The sequence below is a fragment of the Callorhinus ursinus genome, unplaced genomic scaffold (assembly GCF_003265705.2).
Source record: "Callorhinus ursinus isolate GAN/ISIS: 27379988/994484 unplaced genomic scaffold, GSC_fseal_2.0 scaffold5, whole genome shotgun sequence".
Taxonomy (NCBI): Eukaryota; Metazoa; Chordata; class Mammalia; order Carnivora; family Otariidae; genus Callorhinus; species Callorhinus ursinus.
This window is the reverse complement of record NW_027397067.1, coordinates 559,581-576,039: the sequence shown is the minus strand read 5'-3', so window position 1 is coordinate 576,039 and position 16,459 is coordinate 559,581. Positions and strand designations below refer to the sequence as shown.

Genomic DNA, 16,459 nt, shown 5'->3' with positions numbered 1-16,459 from the left:
TTTCATTTGTGTAACAATCACGAAATAACATAATTATAATGATGACACCAGATCAGTGCTGATGTCAAGTTTCTTGGTTTGGGTGTTGTATGGTGGCTATTGTGGGCATGGGGTGTTAGTATGGGAGACGGTGTACACTATATATTTCTTTGAAGTCTATTGTGAATCTATAATTACTATGAATCTAAAAAGTTAGAATAATTGTATTCAAAATAAAAGTTAAGGGGGTGTCTGGCTGGCCCAGTTAGTAGAGAGCATGTAACTCTTCATCTCGGGGTTGTAAGTTTGAGCCCCAGGCTGGGTGTAGAGATTACTTAAAAATCTTTAAAACTACATCAAAAACTAATGATGTACTGTATGGTGACTAACATAACATAATAAAATAAAATATAACTTAAAAAATAAAAAAAGTTAAATACAAAAAATATGTCTTTCACTTGCATGATTAGCCATTTGTATAATGGAAATACAACGGAATCTTCTTTGATGACTCAGGTTCTTGCAGTGACTCACTGTGCCATTCTTAAAGTCAACTGTTACTGTAGAGTGTATAGGTGATTGACTTGACCACACAGTGGCCCTGGGACTTAGCTTATTTCAATTTCTCCCTGAGGAAGTTGGTTTCTGGTGATTCTCTGTTCCACAAAAACAGAATACAGGAGGTAGAAAATTTTAGTGCACTGAGGAATCTGTTCCATTGGCTTCCAAGCCCCTACACTTCCTAAGTACCACCAATTCTTTGGTACATACACCCACCGAAACCCATACTTGCTGGCAGGCTGCACCTATGTTAGTGGAAGCATATTTCTTGGCAGAAAACTTGGGACAGGAGGGTATCAGTGTTTTCAACCAGCCACAAGGCAGGCTTCCTTCATCCAGTGAGGCAGATGATCTGCAGTTTGTCTTTGTCCTGGGGCTCCCCTCCACTGGGGCTATTGTCAAGACGGGCAGTGGTGTATCTGACACCTGTTTTTTACTTTACTCTGCTGTCAGCTGGGGCTTTGAGCAGGCGAGGCTCTGTGGGCAGGAACACGGGGTATATTGCCCCTGAGGACAGTATTCTATCTGCAGAGTAAATGGCGGCTGCACAGTGAACCACTGCCTGATGTCACAGCCCAACAACCTGGAATGTGTGTTAGAATAATGGGAGTGTGCCAGATGCCAAGCATGTCTTAACATACTGAGCGTTCTGCAGACGGTGAGGGTGGGAGGGAGTTTGCAGTCAGCCTTCAGTTTGCTTCAGGGTTGGAAGGTAAGAGACACCTCGGGTGCCTGGAACCTCCTCTTCACTATGGGCCTGTCCCTGCGCCTGTTGAGCCACATTCTGGGATGGCTCACAGGAAGCACTGTGACTGACTAATGTCAATCACTCTCTTATTCCTCAGGAGATGTACCAATTCACTAAAAGGTGAACAGAGAAAAGGAAAACAAGGATTGAACAATGGGTTGTTTTGTATACCTCAGGTGACAGATTTGCATGGACGTTCCTCTCTGAGTTAAGGTCAACCAGAGGTTTCTTTCTTGCAGAACTTATACCAAATGTTCAGCTTGCCAAAAACATCCCTTTCTCTCGTCTGCTTCTTGCTGATCTGTTGAGTGGGAAGGCAGCAAACTAGCAGCTCCTCTAGGCTGCAGCTCCCCAGCACTGCTGAGGCCTCCCAGAGGCCGCAGGGCTTCCTTCCCCTATTGATGGCTCAGAGTTGTTGGACAGTTCTGACAGGGGCTAAGCTCAGTCCTGAGATTCCTTCTTCCCTCTCCTTTCTTTCCTCTCTACAATCTCTGTGCCAGAAAGGAACTCACAGTGCTGGGCTGAGAAACTTTCAGGTGAGCTATGCCTAGGTTGTTTCATACACAGTACTTACCACAGTGGCTGGCAGCCTGCACCTGCACAAGGAATGGATTAATTGCCTCAGCATGGATCATGCATAAATGGATTTTTAAAATGCTTTTCTATTTAGCACCCCATTAATTTCGGTGAGAGGTTATCCTTTAATAAACTTTATAGCACCTTATCAGAAAGAGAAAGGAAGAGGGATTAATTACCTGTGGTCTTTGATAAATCACTCTGGCATAGAAACTGCAACGGGTACTAAGATCATTAGTCTGGAAAGGCATTGAAAATGATTAGAACACCCCACAGAGCACACATATACAGTAAAAATAATTAAAGACCCTATTAGAAACACAGATATTACCTGGAAAATTTCTCTTAAGAAGCGGGGAACTGGAGGCTGGTAAAGCTTAGAAATGGGGTCTTCTTCAATTATTTCAATTTGTCCCACATTTGGATGAGCAGTGAGGATGTAACAGAAGCTAGGAGGAGGCACATGAATTTTTACCTGTTTAAAACGAAGGCAAAGGTAGAACGTAAATATGCTAGTAAAAGATTCAAATACACTATTAAAATCTACTCTTTAATATATAGGTATTTATTCACAGATGCATTCTATTTCTCTGGAAAGTTGTATAAGAAATAGATTATGTTGTTTATCTCTAGGACCAAGCATAAGAACTTTGATACTTTTTGAATTTACCATGGATTCAAGACTTCATTTAAAAAATTAATTCTTTAGAGTATTCTTGAAAAAACCATTTAGAAACTTTTCCCTCTTAAATAATCTAGAATTGGGCATTTTTATTTTATTTTATTTTTTTAATTTAATTTTATTATGTTATGTTAGTCACCATACATTACATCATTAGTTTTTGATGTAGTGATCCACAATTCATTGTTTTCGTATAACACCCAGTGCTCCATGCAGTACATGCCCTCTTTAATACCCATCACTGGGCTCACCCATCCCCCTGCACCCCCTAAAACCCTCAGTTTGTTTCTCAGAGTTGGAATTGGGCATTTTTGACAACTATTTTCCTGGTCTAGTACTGTACAGAGTCATAGTTTTAGCAGTCTGCTAGGAAGTCAGCTACCACACAAGCAAGACAGCTCCCCGTTTTTAGCTTTGGGAGCTATGGCCCAAAGCAGCTGCTAGTCAGTCTGCTGGATAAAACTAAGGATGAAGAAGAAGGGACACATTTTGATCGGTTTTGCTACATGTGAGCAACTACCATAAACAATTTGATGCCGCAGGAAAATGGAAATCCCTGGCTCACCTGGTGGTTGAAAGAATATCCACAGAGTTTATTTATTAGGTTATGTGAGTTTGTGCTCTAATTGGTAACTGAGTGTTGGTTCTAATAGTGATTGGGAGGTGGTGGGGAAAACATCCTGTGTCTTAATTAGGACGAGGCTAAGACCCTAATTATTGCAATGGCATGCAATGGCTGTGGCTTAAAAACATCGCCGTAAATTAACCACAAGAAGAATGGAATGGCATAGGCAGAGAAAGCAGCCAGAGTTTGGACTTTGGAGTGAGGTGAGCAAGACTGAATCTCTGTCCTCCTGGCTCTCAGTCCCTGGACCTCCCCTTTTCAGGGATGTGGACTATGAGTGGGGCCTGGCTCAGCAGCGGGCAGAGCAGGTAGTGACCAGGGGAAGCTCTTCCGATGGTGTCTTACCTCTTCACAGGCTCGGCCATGGCCAGGTGCTTTCAGAGGCATCACTGGAGGCCACATGGTATCGATCAAACTGAAAAGCCCTGCTGTCCTGGAAAAAGAAAGGATGTTGTCCATAGTATTCATCACTTAAGTGCCTCTTTATGATCTGGTCATATGCAGTTTTGCCTAACAGACACCATTCCTAATGCCAAGGAGATACCATTCAGGATGCGTGGTGATTCAGATGGGGAAGACAGTGTCACACAGACCAACAGGCCTTTGAAACTGCACAAAAACAGGAAGGATATTGTTCATTAAATTATGATCCATCTCCCAATGAAGTATTATACAGCCACTGAAATGGTTACATAGAAAATATTTAAAGACATGGAAAAATGTTTGATACCTTGCTAAGTGAAAAGCAGGCAACAAATTATAATGTCTTTATGTGTATATCTACGCATGCACCCACATGTAATAAGCCAAAGGAAAAGGAGACTGAAAGATATAAAAATGATTTTAGTCGGTATCTGAGTAGAGCTTAGAAGTGATATTCACTTTCTTCACTGGGCTTTTATGTGTTTCCTTTTTCCAAAACAGGTATGTGTTACCCACATAAGAAGAAAATTATCTATTTATCAAATTATCTAAAATAAAGAATATAGCCAGACACAAAAGGACAAATATTTTGATTCACCTCATGAAGTTCCTAGGGCAGTCAAATTCACAGGGAAAGAAACTAGAAGGGTGGTTGCTAGGGGCTGAGGGAATGGGAAATGCGCAGTTAATGTTTAATGGTTTGGAGTTTTAGTTTAGGAAGATGGAAACATTCTAGAGATGGATGAGAGTGATGGATATACAATAGTTTGAATGCACTCAATGCCACTAAAAATGGTTAAGGTGGAAAATTTTGTGTTATGTACATTTTACCACAATGAGAAAATCCTGTTTTAGTTGCTATAGGTATGAGTGTGTGTACGCACACATACACGAATAGCTCACAAAGGCTTCTTAGATTTTACTCTAAGTTTCAACAATATTAATATATAATATGTTGTTTACTTTTTAAAAAGCTTGTGTCCTTAATAATTAATGTGACATATTATTATTTCTTTCAGTGTTTAATAGCAAGTACTGTTTTAGGTGCTTAGGATTTGGCAGTTAACAAAAGTGAACAACTCAGAACCTGAAAATCATGTACTAGAACAAGACTCAAGCACTTCTCCACCTCCTTTTGGTTTCTTACACCACTTACAATAGAAGAAGCCCACGGAGAGTGTGGCCTGTGACAAAGACCCAGCTCAGTATCATTCCTGTGAATTTTCAGGTTCTGGCTCAAAATCAAGCACAAAAAATAAGCAAAGGCAGGGAATTAAAAAAGGAGTGCCTAGTGAAAATTCACTCTCTTCCTCTCGTTTTTTTTGTTTGTTTTTGTGTTTAAAGATTTCATTTATTTGAGAGAGACACACAGAGAGAGCACAAGCTGGGGAAGTGGCAGGCAGAGGGAGAAGCAGACTCCCCTGCTGAACAGGGAGCCCGACGTGGGGCTCGATCCCAGAACCCTGGGATCATGACCCGAGCTGAAGGCAGACACTTAACTGACTGAGCCACCCAGGTGTTCCCCTCTTGATTATTTCTGAGAAGTACACTGCTGCAGCTATTTGTGTGAGTGATGGACAGGGCTGGGTGACCCAGGGCCAACTAAGGTCAGGAAAGGCTGTCAGGGAAGGTTTGGAGGTGAGCTCATTTGACCTCTCACTGCCCTTCCCCAAGACTAAGGAACTGGGTGGGTCCACTGTGCCTCTGGGTGAGGGGGAGGGAGAACAGGACACGGACTGTCCACTTGCTCCCTGTCTGCCATGTGCCCGGGACTTCCTGTTCCCGGCTTGGTTCCTTTCTTTTCACTGAGCATGCCTCCTGACTCGTGTTCCTCCTCCATCCTCCCACTGTTTGATGTGAGCTCCCCGGGGGATGGGCATGGATTTGTCCCAGTTACATTTCCACTGCTGCAGAGTAGTGCCCAGTTCATACAAAGTGATCAAAAAGACTTGGTTTGGTGAATGAATAACTGACACCCACTATCACAAGTGCCTACATACTTCATTGCAGAAATCAGACCTAGCATCTTTTTTTAAAAAAGATTTTATTTATTTATCTGACAGAAAGACACAGCGAGAGAGGGAACACAAGCAGGGGGAGTGGGAGAGGGAGAAGCAGGCTTCCCGCTGAGCAGGGAGCCCAATGCGGGGCTCTATCCCAGGACCCTGGGATCATGACCTGAGCCGAAGGCAGACACTTAACGACTGAGCCACCCAGGCGCCCCAGACCTAGCACCTTTGATATGCTCATTTCCTATTTGTAAGTCTGAGAAATGCAATGTTCTAGTGTAAACAGCAATTTTCTACACCAATAAATAACGTGTTTCTCACCTTAGACCTGACTACATTTCTAAGATAAAGCTAAGATGTTACTCAAGCCCCTTGTTTAACGGGGAGTGGGTGCAGCATGGGCCTTGGAGTCAGACCTGTGTCTCGCTCTAGCTCTGCTGGTTATGTACTTTGACACCTTAAGAAAGTTGCTTAATTCCTGGCCCTTCTGTCTCCTCTTCTCTAAAACTGGGAGAGATCAGTATGTAACTGCTGTTACTGCTAGGAGTGAAATAAATAATGCATGCACAGCATCTACGAGGGTTTCTATGCTTAGAATAAGTACTCAATACATGTTTCTGTTGTGTGGAGTCCCATAAACACCATGGTGACAGGGTTCTGTGGTTAGTTAGGGTTGCGGTGTGCAGCATATCCGTGGCTTAGCAGAACACCCTGGAGTGGTAGACTCTGGAAAACCTTGTGTAAAAGACACATGTAAAATCTGGACAAATGGAAGTTTCTTCAGTTTATAACCATGAAATCCTTTTTGGTGTAATCACTATTAATATCCCAAGAAATCAGTGTTCCCTTGGAATTATCTTTGAGAAGTGCTGTACTACGAACATATTCTTAGAAAAGTTCTATTTGAATTTAATGATGCTAATTTAGAGGATGTTACTAATGGCTAATTTTTTAAAGTTTGTACTGGTTACAAATTTATATTTCAATGTAGACTCTTATATATAGGATCCCTATGCATTAAATAAAAAGCTTAGTCTTATAAAAAATCAGCTTCTCTCCTGTCGTGGAAAATAGATATGATTCAGATGGCTGTTATTGCTCTATGAACTAGAACCTTTGTCTTGGGCAAGACACACGTTCCTCCAAATGACTCCAGCCTCTGAGTGGGACAGACTTTGTGCTGAAGCTAACTTTTGGCACAGTTAGAGTGTATTGTTCTTCCCACTTCAGTTCATTCCCTACCATTCATTTTTGCATAAGGTTTCACTTTGTTGCATAGGAAACTCATTCTTAAAAGCCATCCCTTTGGGCGCCTGGGTGGCTCAGTCATTAAGCGTCTGCCTTCGGCTCAGGTCATGATCCCAGGGTCCTGGGATCGAGTCCCGCATTGGGCTCCCTGCTAGGTGGGAAGCCTGCCTTTCCCTCTCCCACTGCCTCTGCTTGTGTTCCTGCCTTCTCTCTCTCTGTGTTAAATAAATAAAATCTTTAAAAAAAAAAAAAAGCCATCCTTTTAAAATCTGTTTAAAACAACAAACAAGCTGCCTGACAGGGTAGAGGCTACCAAAAGTTTATATTTTAATTTTTAAAAAAGTTTACAAAATAAATATTTAATTAAAATAGAGAAAAAGGACATATAAAGTCATTAGGTTTATAAATATGATTTAAAAAATCTGAAAACGTCATTTTGCCAGAATAAATTTCTTAGGATATATCTTAATTTATAGATTACATGAAATGAATCTGCAGAAAAATTTGGGTCACATCTCAGAAAATTAGGCAGCTTCTATAGCTACATTTTTATTTATAGTAACAGATGTACTTTTTAAATGGGAAGACATTGATACATGCACATATTAAAATTATATTTACCAAACTGCACACTTAAAATACATTTTGTACATTTTGTTATGTACATATCATTATATATATATTTTTTACCACAGTAAAAAATTATATTTACCACAAAAAATAAGTAGTATTTTGATTGGGGTCTCCGGGGACTGTTGATAGTTCATAAAAAGGGGTATCCTTTCTGTGTGAGATGTGATGCAATATGAACACCCCAAATTCTTTACTGTACCATAGGAACATAGAAGGTGGTATAAACCCCATTTTTAAAAGAGATATGTCACAAATGAAAAAATTCATACTTTTCGAGTGTACAGTGCACTGATTTTTAGTGTATTCATAGAGTTGTGTAACTTTCACCACTACTTTCAGAATGTTTTATCATGCCAATATTATCCCAGATACACTCCCTGCTGTGCCCATTAGCAGTCACTCTTGCTACTGATCTACTCGCTGTTTTTATGGACATTGTAAATAAATGGAATAACATAATTTGTGGTCTTTTGTGTCTGGCCTCTTTCACTTAGCATAATTTTTTTAAGGTTCATCCATGTTATGACATGTGTCAGTACTACATTCCTTTTTGGCTGAATAATATTCCATGGTATGGATATTATCCATTCATCAGTTTGTGGACATTTGGGTTGTTTCTACTTCTCAGCTGTTATGAAAACTGCCTCTATGAACATCCATGTACAAGTTTTTGTGTGGACATCTATTTTCAGTTCTCTTGGGTAGATAACCTAGGAGTGATTTGCTGGGTCGAATGGTAATTCTGTGTTTAACTTTTTGAGGAACTGCCAAACTACTGTACACAGTGCTGTACCATTTTACATTCCCAACAATGTGGGGGGTTATAAATCCAATTCTGCTTTCAAGTTAAATAAATGTATTTTCTAAAATTTGGAAACATGAAACTTTGCATCTGGAAGGTAACTTCCAGATACAAACTTTGTATCGGGCTCTCTGCTCCGCCATGGGCCTGCTTCTCCCCCTGCTTGTGCTCTCTCTCTATCTCTGTGTCTCAAATGAATTAAAAAAAAAAAAAAAGAATTCTTAGTATTTTTTTCCTACATTCACTTTTATGCCTTTTGGACACTGAAATTTTAACAAGAACATGTATTATTGTTTTTTAAAAGATTTTATTTATTTATTTGACAGAGGGAGACACAGTGAGAGAGGGAACACAAGCAGGGGGAGTGGGAGAGGGAGAATCAGGCTTCCCGCAGAGCATGGAGCCCAATGCGGGACTCAATCCCAGGACCCTGGGATCAGGACCCGAGCTGAAGGCAGACACTTAACAACTGAGCCACCCAGGCACCCCAAGAACATGTATTACTTTTATTATCCATCTTGAAAACCAAAAAGTTAGGGCTCTGTTAAAACAGTGGTAATCACTGGAGAGAAGTGTCTTAGAGTGAAAAGAGGATCCTCTTTAGTCACACACAGGTCTGGTCTAAGCCTAGTTGTGACCCCCCCAGCCATGGGCTGTGGACATGTTTCCAGGGTGGTTGTGGGGACTAGAGAGAATGTATCTTTTGTGCCTGAGTGTGGCATAAATGGCAACTGCTATTGCTATTATTGGTATTTTTAGGTACTTTCAAATAAACTTCCAAAAAAGTAGTATCATTTAATTCACAGTTATTTAACTATTACTGCTTTTTTAAAACTATTTAATCAGCAATTCATTTGATTTAAAAAAAAACTTGGTTTGAACTAACTATAGATTCACAGAAAGTTGTAAAGATAGTAGAGAGATGATCCTGTGTAGCCGTCACTTTCTTATAAATAGTCTAGGTGTGTAAAGTACTAGCATATAATAAGCTAGTGATACAACTACTCATAAATGCAAAATGTACTCTTTTCAAAGACACTTATTCCTGTGACCAAAAGCACAAGCAGGATGTGGGATCAGAGATTTCCTTTAAAATGGTTTTCAACTCGGGGCGCCTGGGTGGCTCAGTCAGTTAAGTGTCTGCATTCAGCTCAGGTCATGGGATCGAGCCCCACGTCAGGCTGCCTATTCAGCAGGGGAGTCTGCTTCTTCCTCTCCCTCTGCCCCTGCTCATGTTCACTCTCTTGCTCTCTCTCAAATAAATAAAATCTTAAAAAAAAATGGTTTCCAACTCTTCCTCTCTTTCTAACAAGAGTTACAGCGAGAGGGGACCAACTTGAGGGCATCTCCAGAAAAAGTCTCATAAATTTGGCATAAGAATCTGAAATGGTGTCAACACTCAGATGCCTCTCTTGGGGTTAATAAGAGTGAAGGTGCCCCAACCTAGGACAAGAATGGTGCACTGAACTGAATAAGCTATGCATGCTCAGAAAACACCAAATGGGTATATCCACTTAGAGAACTTTTGGCTGAGAATGGCAGATCTCTGGCCCCTGACTCACAATGCTCTCAGTCATATGACGAGTTAAACAGGACTGGGGTCAGTCCTGGGGCAGCAACAGCAGGCCCTCTGGTTGGCATTGGAAAGGAGGCTGTGAGAGTAAGGACTGTGACTGGGGACAATATTAAAGAGGACTTTCAGAAATATATACAAATAGATGAGGAAGGAAATGGGGTTCCAGGCTCACTGCCATTTGAAACAATGCTAAGTTTATATATTTTTACACGAATTTTATAAATTCTTTGGTGCAATGAATGATTGACTTCCTCTGGTCTTATTATATCCAATCTTATTTATCTTTTTTTTTAAAGATTTTATTTATTTATTTGAGAGAAAGAGTGAGAGAGAGAGCATGAGAGGGGGGAGGGTCAGAGGGAGAAGCAGACTCCCTGCCGAGCAGGGAGCCCGATACGGGGCTCGATCCCGGGACTCCAGGATCATGACCTGAGCTGAAGGCAGTCGCTCAACCAACTGAGCCACCCAGGCACCCTCCAATCTTATTTATCTTGACTGGTAGATAATTAATGCCATTTGGAAAACCAACTACTCAAGTAAGGGAAACTAAGATGTTCATGGCCTCCAGAACACTGGAAGAAGGTAAAGGTGGCAAGTTTTTCCCTCTGCATACTAGATTAACTGATACTACATGCTTGCTAGGCCTGTTTTCTGAGTTATTTTAGTGGCTATTTTCCTCATCTGATACTGTATTATCTAACTACTACTCCCAAGTCTTCACTGGGTAATCTAACACTGCCTGAACCACTTTCTTTTGGGTGTGGATAGAGTGGAATTTGCTCCAGGAGATTTAAACCCCAGTGGTGCTGTCAACTATAATAGGAAGGCAACATGTAAAGAAGCAACATGGTCCACTGAGTTAGTTCATACTGAGAGAGATTTTTTTTTTTTAATCAAGCATATATTTTGGGTATAAAATGTTCCTCAAATTTGTCATGTAGTTGGTAATTTCCCCATACCTACTATGATAGTAGTACTCAGAATTCTGCAACACAGATTATCTGAAAAATGGAATACTTCAGACCTATGTTTCTCAAAGTGGGGCTTGGTGACCCCTGGAGGTCTCTGACACCTTTTCAGGTGGCCCTCAAGGCCAGAACTATTTTCTAAGACCTTATTTTCCTTTCTAATGAGTGCACAGGGGAGATTTCCAGAGGCCACAGGATGCATAATACTACAACAGTTTGAACGCAGGGCAAAAATGATACTCCCTTGTATTCTAATCAGCCAGACATTAAAGAGATCAGCAAAACATAAAACAATACTACTCTTCTCACTAAAGTAGTTTTGTTTTAGAAAATATTTTTCATAAAAATGCTATTTATGTTATTATTTAATGGGTTTATTATTGGGATTTTTAGGTGAACTAATAAATATTTATTTTTTTCAGTTTTAATTTCAAATATGCTAAGTATTTCTATAGACTCTTTTTAAATTTTTTTAAAGATTATTTATTTGAGAAAGAGAGAGAGAGCATAAGCAGGGGGAGTGGCAGGCAGAGGGAGAAGCAGGCTCCCCGTGGAGCAGGGAGCCCGATGTAGGGCTTGATCCCAGGACCCTGGCATCATGACCTGAGCTGAAGGCAGACGCTTAACCGACTGAGCCACCCAGGGGCCCCTATAGGCTCTTTTTTTAAAAAAGATTTTATTTATTTGAGAGAGAGCAGGAGCACAAGGAGGGGGAGGGGCAGAGGGAGAAGCAGACTCCCCACTGAGCAGGGAGCCCCATGTGGGGCTCTATCCCAAGACCCTGAGATTATGATCTGAGCCAAAGGCAGATGCTTAACTGACTGAGGCACCCAGGCACCCTTCAAATATGGTACATATTAATATAAGCCACATTTAAAAAAATCTCCTTGGGTTCTCATTAATTTTGAAGAGTATAAAGGGCTTCTGCAACCAAGAAGTTGGAACTGTTCTTTAAGCCTTAATGTTGCTTAAGACTGACTTCACCATTTTCCCTTCATGTCTGTCTGTCTTTCTCTATGCACTGGATGATGGCCACCTGCCATTAGAAGACATAGGCTGTACATCTTCCTTCACACAGCACTGGCTCTATGTGCCTGAACTCCTACCCATCAGAAGACAACAAGCTAAAGGAGAAAGAAAAAGAAGATAACAGGCTTCAGGCATTTCTCTTAAGTTGTATGTTTAGATATAATCACAGTGCAGTCTAAGAAAGAGTATCTTCCTTATTCCTGAATCATTACTAATAGTGTTCAACTTAGACAGGAATATTATTTTTAGTTGTAAAGACAACTTTCTATTCTTTGTAAAATTAGGTCAATGCGTCTGGTTACTTATAAGTAATATAATAATTCTCATCACTTTATACTTTCTTGTGGCCCAACACTCAACAAGAATATAGTAGTTCTAGAAGCAGGCCAACTGGCAGTGTTGAGAAAGACCTATGGGGATCCTGAGGAAGATGTCTTCCTGGGGATGGGAGCAGCTGGGGGGTGCACACTTGCTCCAAGAGAGGAGGCCCACCTCTAGGAACTGCCCGTACTACCACTGTGAATGACTTGTCAGTACCAAAGAGAACAGCAAAGGTGAAGCAGTCTTAAGGAGACTATTCCTGCAAGAACCATTGTTAACATTTTTTTAAAAAGATTTATTTATTTATTTGACAGAGAGAGAGGGAGCTAGGGAGAGCAGGAACACAAGCAGGGAGCCGGATGCAGGGCTCCATCCCAGGACCCTGGGATCATGATCTGAGCCGAAGGCAGATGCTTAACGACTGAGCCACCCAGGTGCCCCCATTGTTAACATTTGTGCAAGAATACAGGTGTGAGAATAAGCAGAGGAGTCTCACTTGTAGATGATCAAAACTACTCTATGAATCCCAGAAGGCAACAAATCCTCTTTTCTAGTAAGGTATTCCCTCTTGAAAATCCAGATATAAGCATAATAACAGCTACCAATAATTACTTGGTAATTTTATCATAGGCCAAGGACTGTTTTTAGCATTTTACATATATTAAGTTTCATCACAACCCTGTTTGTACAGATAAAAATCACAGCAAATAGGAGTGGTTGGGGGTGGGAGGGATGGGATGGCTGGGTGATAGACATTGGGGAGGGTATGTGCTACGGTGAGCGCTGTGAATTGTGTAAGACTGTTGAATCACAGATCTGTACTTCTGAAACAAATAACGCAACATATTTTAAGAAAAAAAGAAAAGAAGAAGATAACAGGAGAGGAAGAAAAGGGGAGTATGTCAGAGGGGGAGACGAACCATGAGAGATGATGGACTCTGAAAAACAAACTGAGGGTTTAGAGGGTAGGGGGGTGGGGGGATGGGTTAGCCTGGTGATGGGTATTGAGGAGGGCACGTTCTGCATGGAGCACTGGGTGTTATGAACAAACAATGAATCATGGAACACTGCATCAAAAACTAATGATGTAATATATGGTGATTAACATAACAATAAAAAAAATTAAAAAAAAATCACAGCAAATAAATTGACTTGTTTAAGGTTACCCTTTCTAGTAACACATGGTAGTTTAGACTTAGGTAAAAAGAAAGTATTTCTTCAGAGGCCTTACAGCCAACATGTGCCCTCCACTGCCTATGGCCAGGTGCCTGTGGTCTTGCAGGGCTGGCTCCCTTTCTTGCAGTGTTGCTACCTCCTACAGAGGGTCCATGCCACACCCACACCACACCATGGGAGAGCACAGAGGTTTCCGGGGCCACCACCAGTAAGCGGCAAGAGGCTGAAGCCAACTCCATATCAAACCACCCCAACAGGATCTGGTGACATTTTAAAACTTTCTCATGACTGGGTATCATCTGGGTCAAAGTTATCTCTTATTCACTACAGCACAGGCATCACAACACCCGAGTAGATCCTGGCAGTCAGAATGGTAGTAGGAGAGCCCTAGGAGAGCTGTGCTGGAGAGAAGCTGGGAATTCCCTCATGGGCAGAGCCCCTTGGCCTGTCCTGCCTGGGAAGGTGTGCTGGAGAGGTTGGGAGAAGGGATGTGTGCATACACACTTGGGGACACTGGTCTCATCCCCAAGGCATTCCTCAACCAGGCAAGGGGAGGCTACACTTGAATGAGGGTCTGGAGAGAAAAAAAGTGAAACTAAAGAGTCAAAGAAGTCACAGAAAGAAATTTTTGAAAGTAGCTAAATGAGGGGCACATGGGCAGCTCAGTCAGTTAAGTGTCTGCCTGTGGCTCAGCTCCTGGGATGGAGCCCCACGTCCGGCTCCCTGCTGAGCCTGCTAAGCCTCCCAGCTTCTCCCTCTCCCACTCCTCCCGCTTGTGCTCTCTCCCTCTCTCTTCCATTTGAGAATTTTTCATAAGCCTTGACTTTCCTTTTAAGAAACCTATGGTTTCTAAATTTCTTTTGTCTAATCACACTTGTTTAATTAATCTAGTATCAGACTCTGCTAGTCATAAATACAGTTTTAACATAATTTAAGAAGAAAAAAGACTGTCTTCCAGAAGGTAGCTTAAATCCCTTTGTGTCCTTTTATGTCATCTTCATTACACTCAAAAGAGAACTTTGAATTAAATAAGCTTTTGTTATGATACTGAAATGTATTTCCTTCAAAAAGGGTTTGGTCTACTAGAGAAGACATTACTAGATGGCCCAGGAGATCCTTAACAAATTGATAGGAGCCATGGAAACCTTGAGATCCTAATAAGATTAGATAACCAGTGATTTAAAATGTATCATTATGCTGGTGAGATGGTAACCTGGGGCAGTCACTTTGGAAAATAGTTTGGCAGTGACCCAGCAATCCTGATCTTGGGAATCTACCCTAGAGAACTGAGCACTTAGGTCCAAGCAAAAATTGTATATGAGTGTTCACAGCAGTTATTATTACTCATGATAGTCAGCAAGTGGCAACAAGCCAAATGTCCATCAACTGATGAATACATAAATAAATCTGGTATATCCATATAATGGAGTATCAGGCAGCCATAAAAAGGAATGAAGTACTGCTACATGACACAACATGGATGAACCACAAAAACATTATGCGAAGTACAAAAAACTGGCATAAAAGACCACAGAATATATGGTTCCATTTATATGAGGTGTTCACTATATGCAAATCCAGAGACAGAAAGCGATTAGTGTTTGTCTGGGGCTGGAGAGAATAGGAAGCAACTGCTAATGGGTATGGAGTTTCTTTTTGGGGTGATAAAAATGTTCTGAAATGAGACAGTAATGATGGTCACACATTTTGTGAATATAAAAACTACTAAACTGTATACTTTTAGAAGGGTAAGTTTTATGGTGTGAAAACAGAATCTCAATAAAGTTGATATTTGAAAAGTATAACTAACTTAAGACAAGGATCTCCAGCAAGGAGACCTCCAACCCTGACCTGAAATAAGTCCAGTGTTACATCCTCTTCAGTTCTGCTTAATGATTTTGCTACAAACATCATCTTTCTTCCCTTTCCTAGAAGCTCTCACCCAAACGAATATAAAAACTTCCAGAAAACCAAAGGTTGGGGACTTCTGCAAACAGTGATGCTGTCATCTCTACTTAGAAAGCTTACACGGGACCCAATAAGCAGTACGAGGGCTGGGAGAAAAGAGGAGAGAGATGCTAGGCAAAGCTAGACAATCCTTAACACCCTTCTTTTACAATGCCTGCTCTTCCTTTTCCTAAGTCAAGACAGGCAGGATGTGTGGCACTAGCTCTGTGTTCCCCTTGTTGGCGCCCCCACACCCCAGGTGAGCCAGGCATGCTGCTGACCCATGGGAGTGAGTCCATGACCCTGCACAGGTCTGCCATGAACTCTGAGATAGAGGCTGTATGTGTGCTGATGCCCAGTGCTTATGGAAGCTAAGGAGAACATGAATACTAAGAAAAAGACATCATTTTCACCTGAGTTTACCTAAACATCTATATAAAGACATGGACAGCTTTTGAAATAGGCTGTTCTGACTGATGGCTGAATTTCAAGGAATGACTTCAGATTTAAACCTTTTCTGGTGATGAGAAAGATACTGAAAACAACAGAATGCATACTATAAAACAGCTTTTCAGTAATACTGCTGGGATGGTTGTATTCACTGCAAATGTACCGCTAGCTGGGCCCGGACCTCAGCACCTGTACACACGTACTCACACAGCCCTCTAGCCATTCCCCTGCTGGGACGTACCAACCCCTAGGTTGCGTAGCTAGCAAGGGCATCAAATCAGGCATTTTGACCACAGAGACATTTCTCCACTAAGAATATCCCACAAATACTTTATAAATCCAGGGAATAACATTTTCCAAGGCTAGTCCACAGAATTTCAGGAAGGTACTTTTCAAACTATAGATAGCTGGAGAAACTGAAAAAAGTAAATTAAATATACACCTGAAATTAAGCCTTTTGCACTGTTCCTTTCAATCACTGATTAAACTGCTATAATTATGTAAGATAAATTTGTAACTCTGGAATGCTTCACATTTAACAAGATATCTACTACTTATATTTAAAAATGTTCTTCCTAATATCAACTCTTTCTTCAAGATTTGAGATATAAAAATATTAACTAGCACAATTTTGTATAGAACACGTTCTTTGCAAGTTTCTGTTCTACCTTAGCAGGAAATCTCTCTCTCTCTCTCTCTCTCTCTC

General features: G+C 41.1%; 1 protein-coding gene across 13 annotated transcripts in view; it reads right to left on the bottom strand.

Annotated features, from left to right (window-relative positions):
- Window positions 1-16,459, bottom strand: part of SPIDR (scaffold protein involved in DNA repair) — a 584,775-nt gene that overhangs the window by 37,773 nt on the left and 530,543 nt on the right. For 11 of the 13 annotated variants that reach the window (XM_025870570.2, XM_025870572.2, XM_025870571.2 and 8 more), the window contains 3 exons: window positions 3,517-3,604; window positions 2,196-2,339; window positions 2,044-2,103 (listed from right to left, as the gene is read on the bottom strand). In XM_025870570.2, the coding sequence (XP_025726355.2) occupies window positions 2,044-2,103; window positions 2,196-2,339; window positions 3,517-3,604 (292 nt within the window). The remainder of the gene's footprint in view (window positions 1-2,043; window positions 2,104-2,195; window positions 2,340-3,516; window positions 3,605-16,459) is intronic. The other 2 variants (XM_025870573.2, XM_073892748.1) reach the window with 1 other exon arrangement.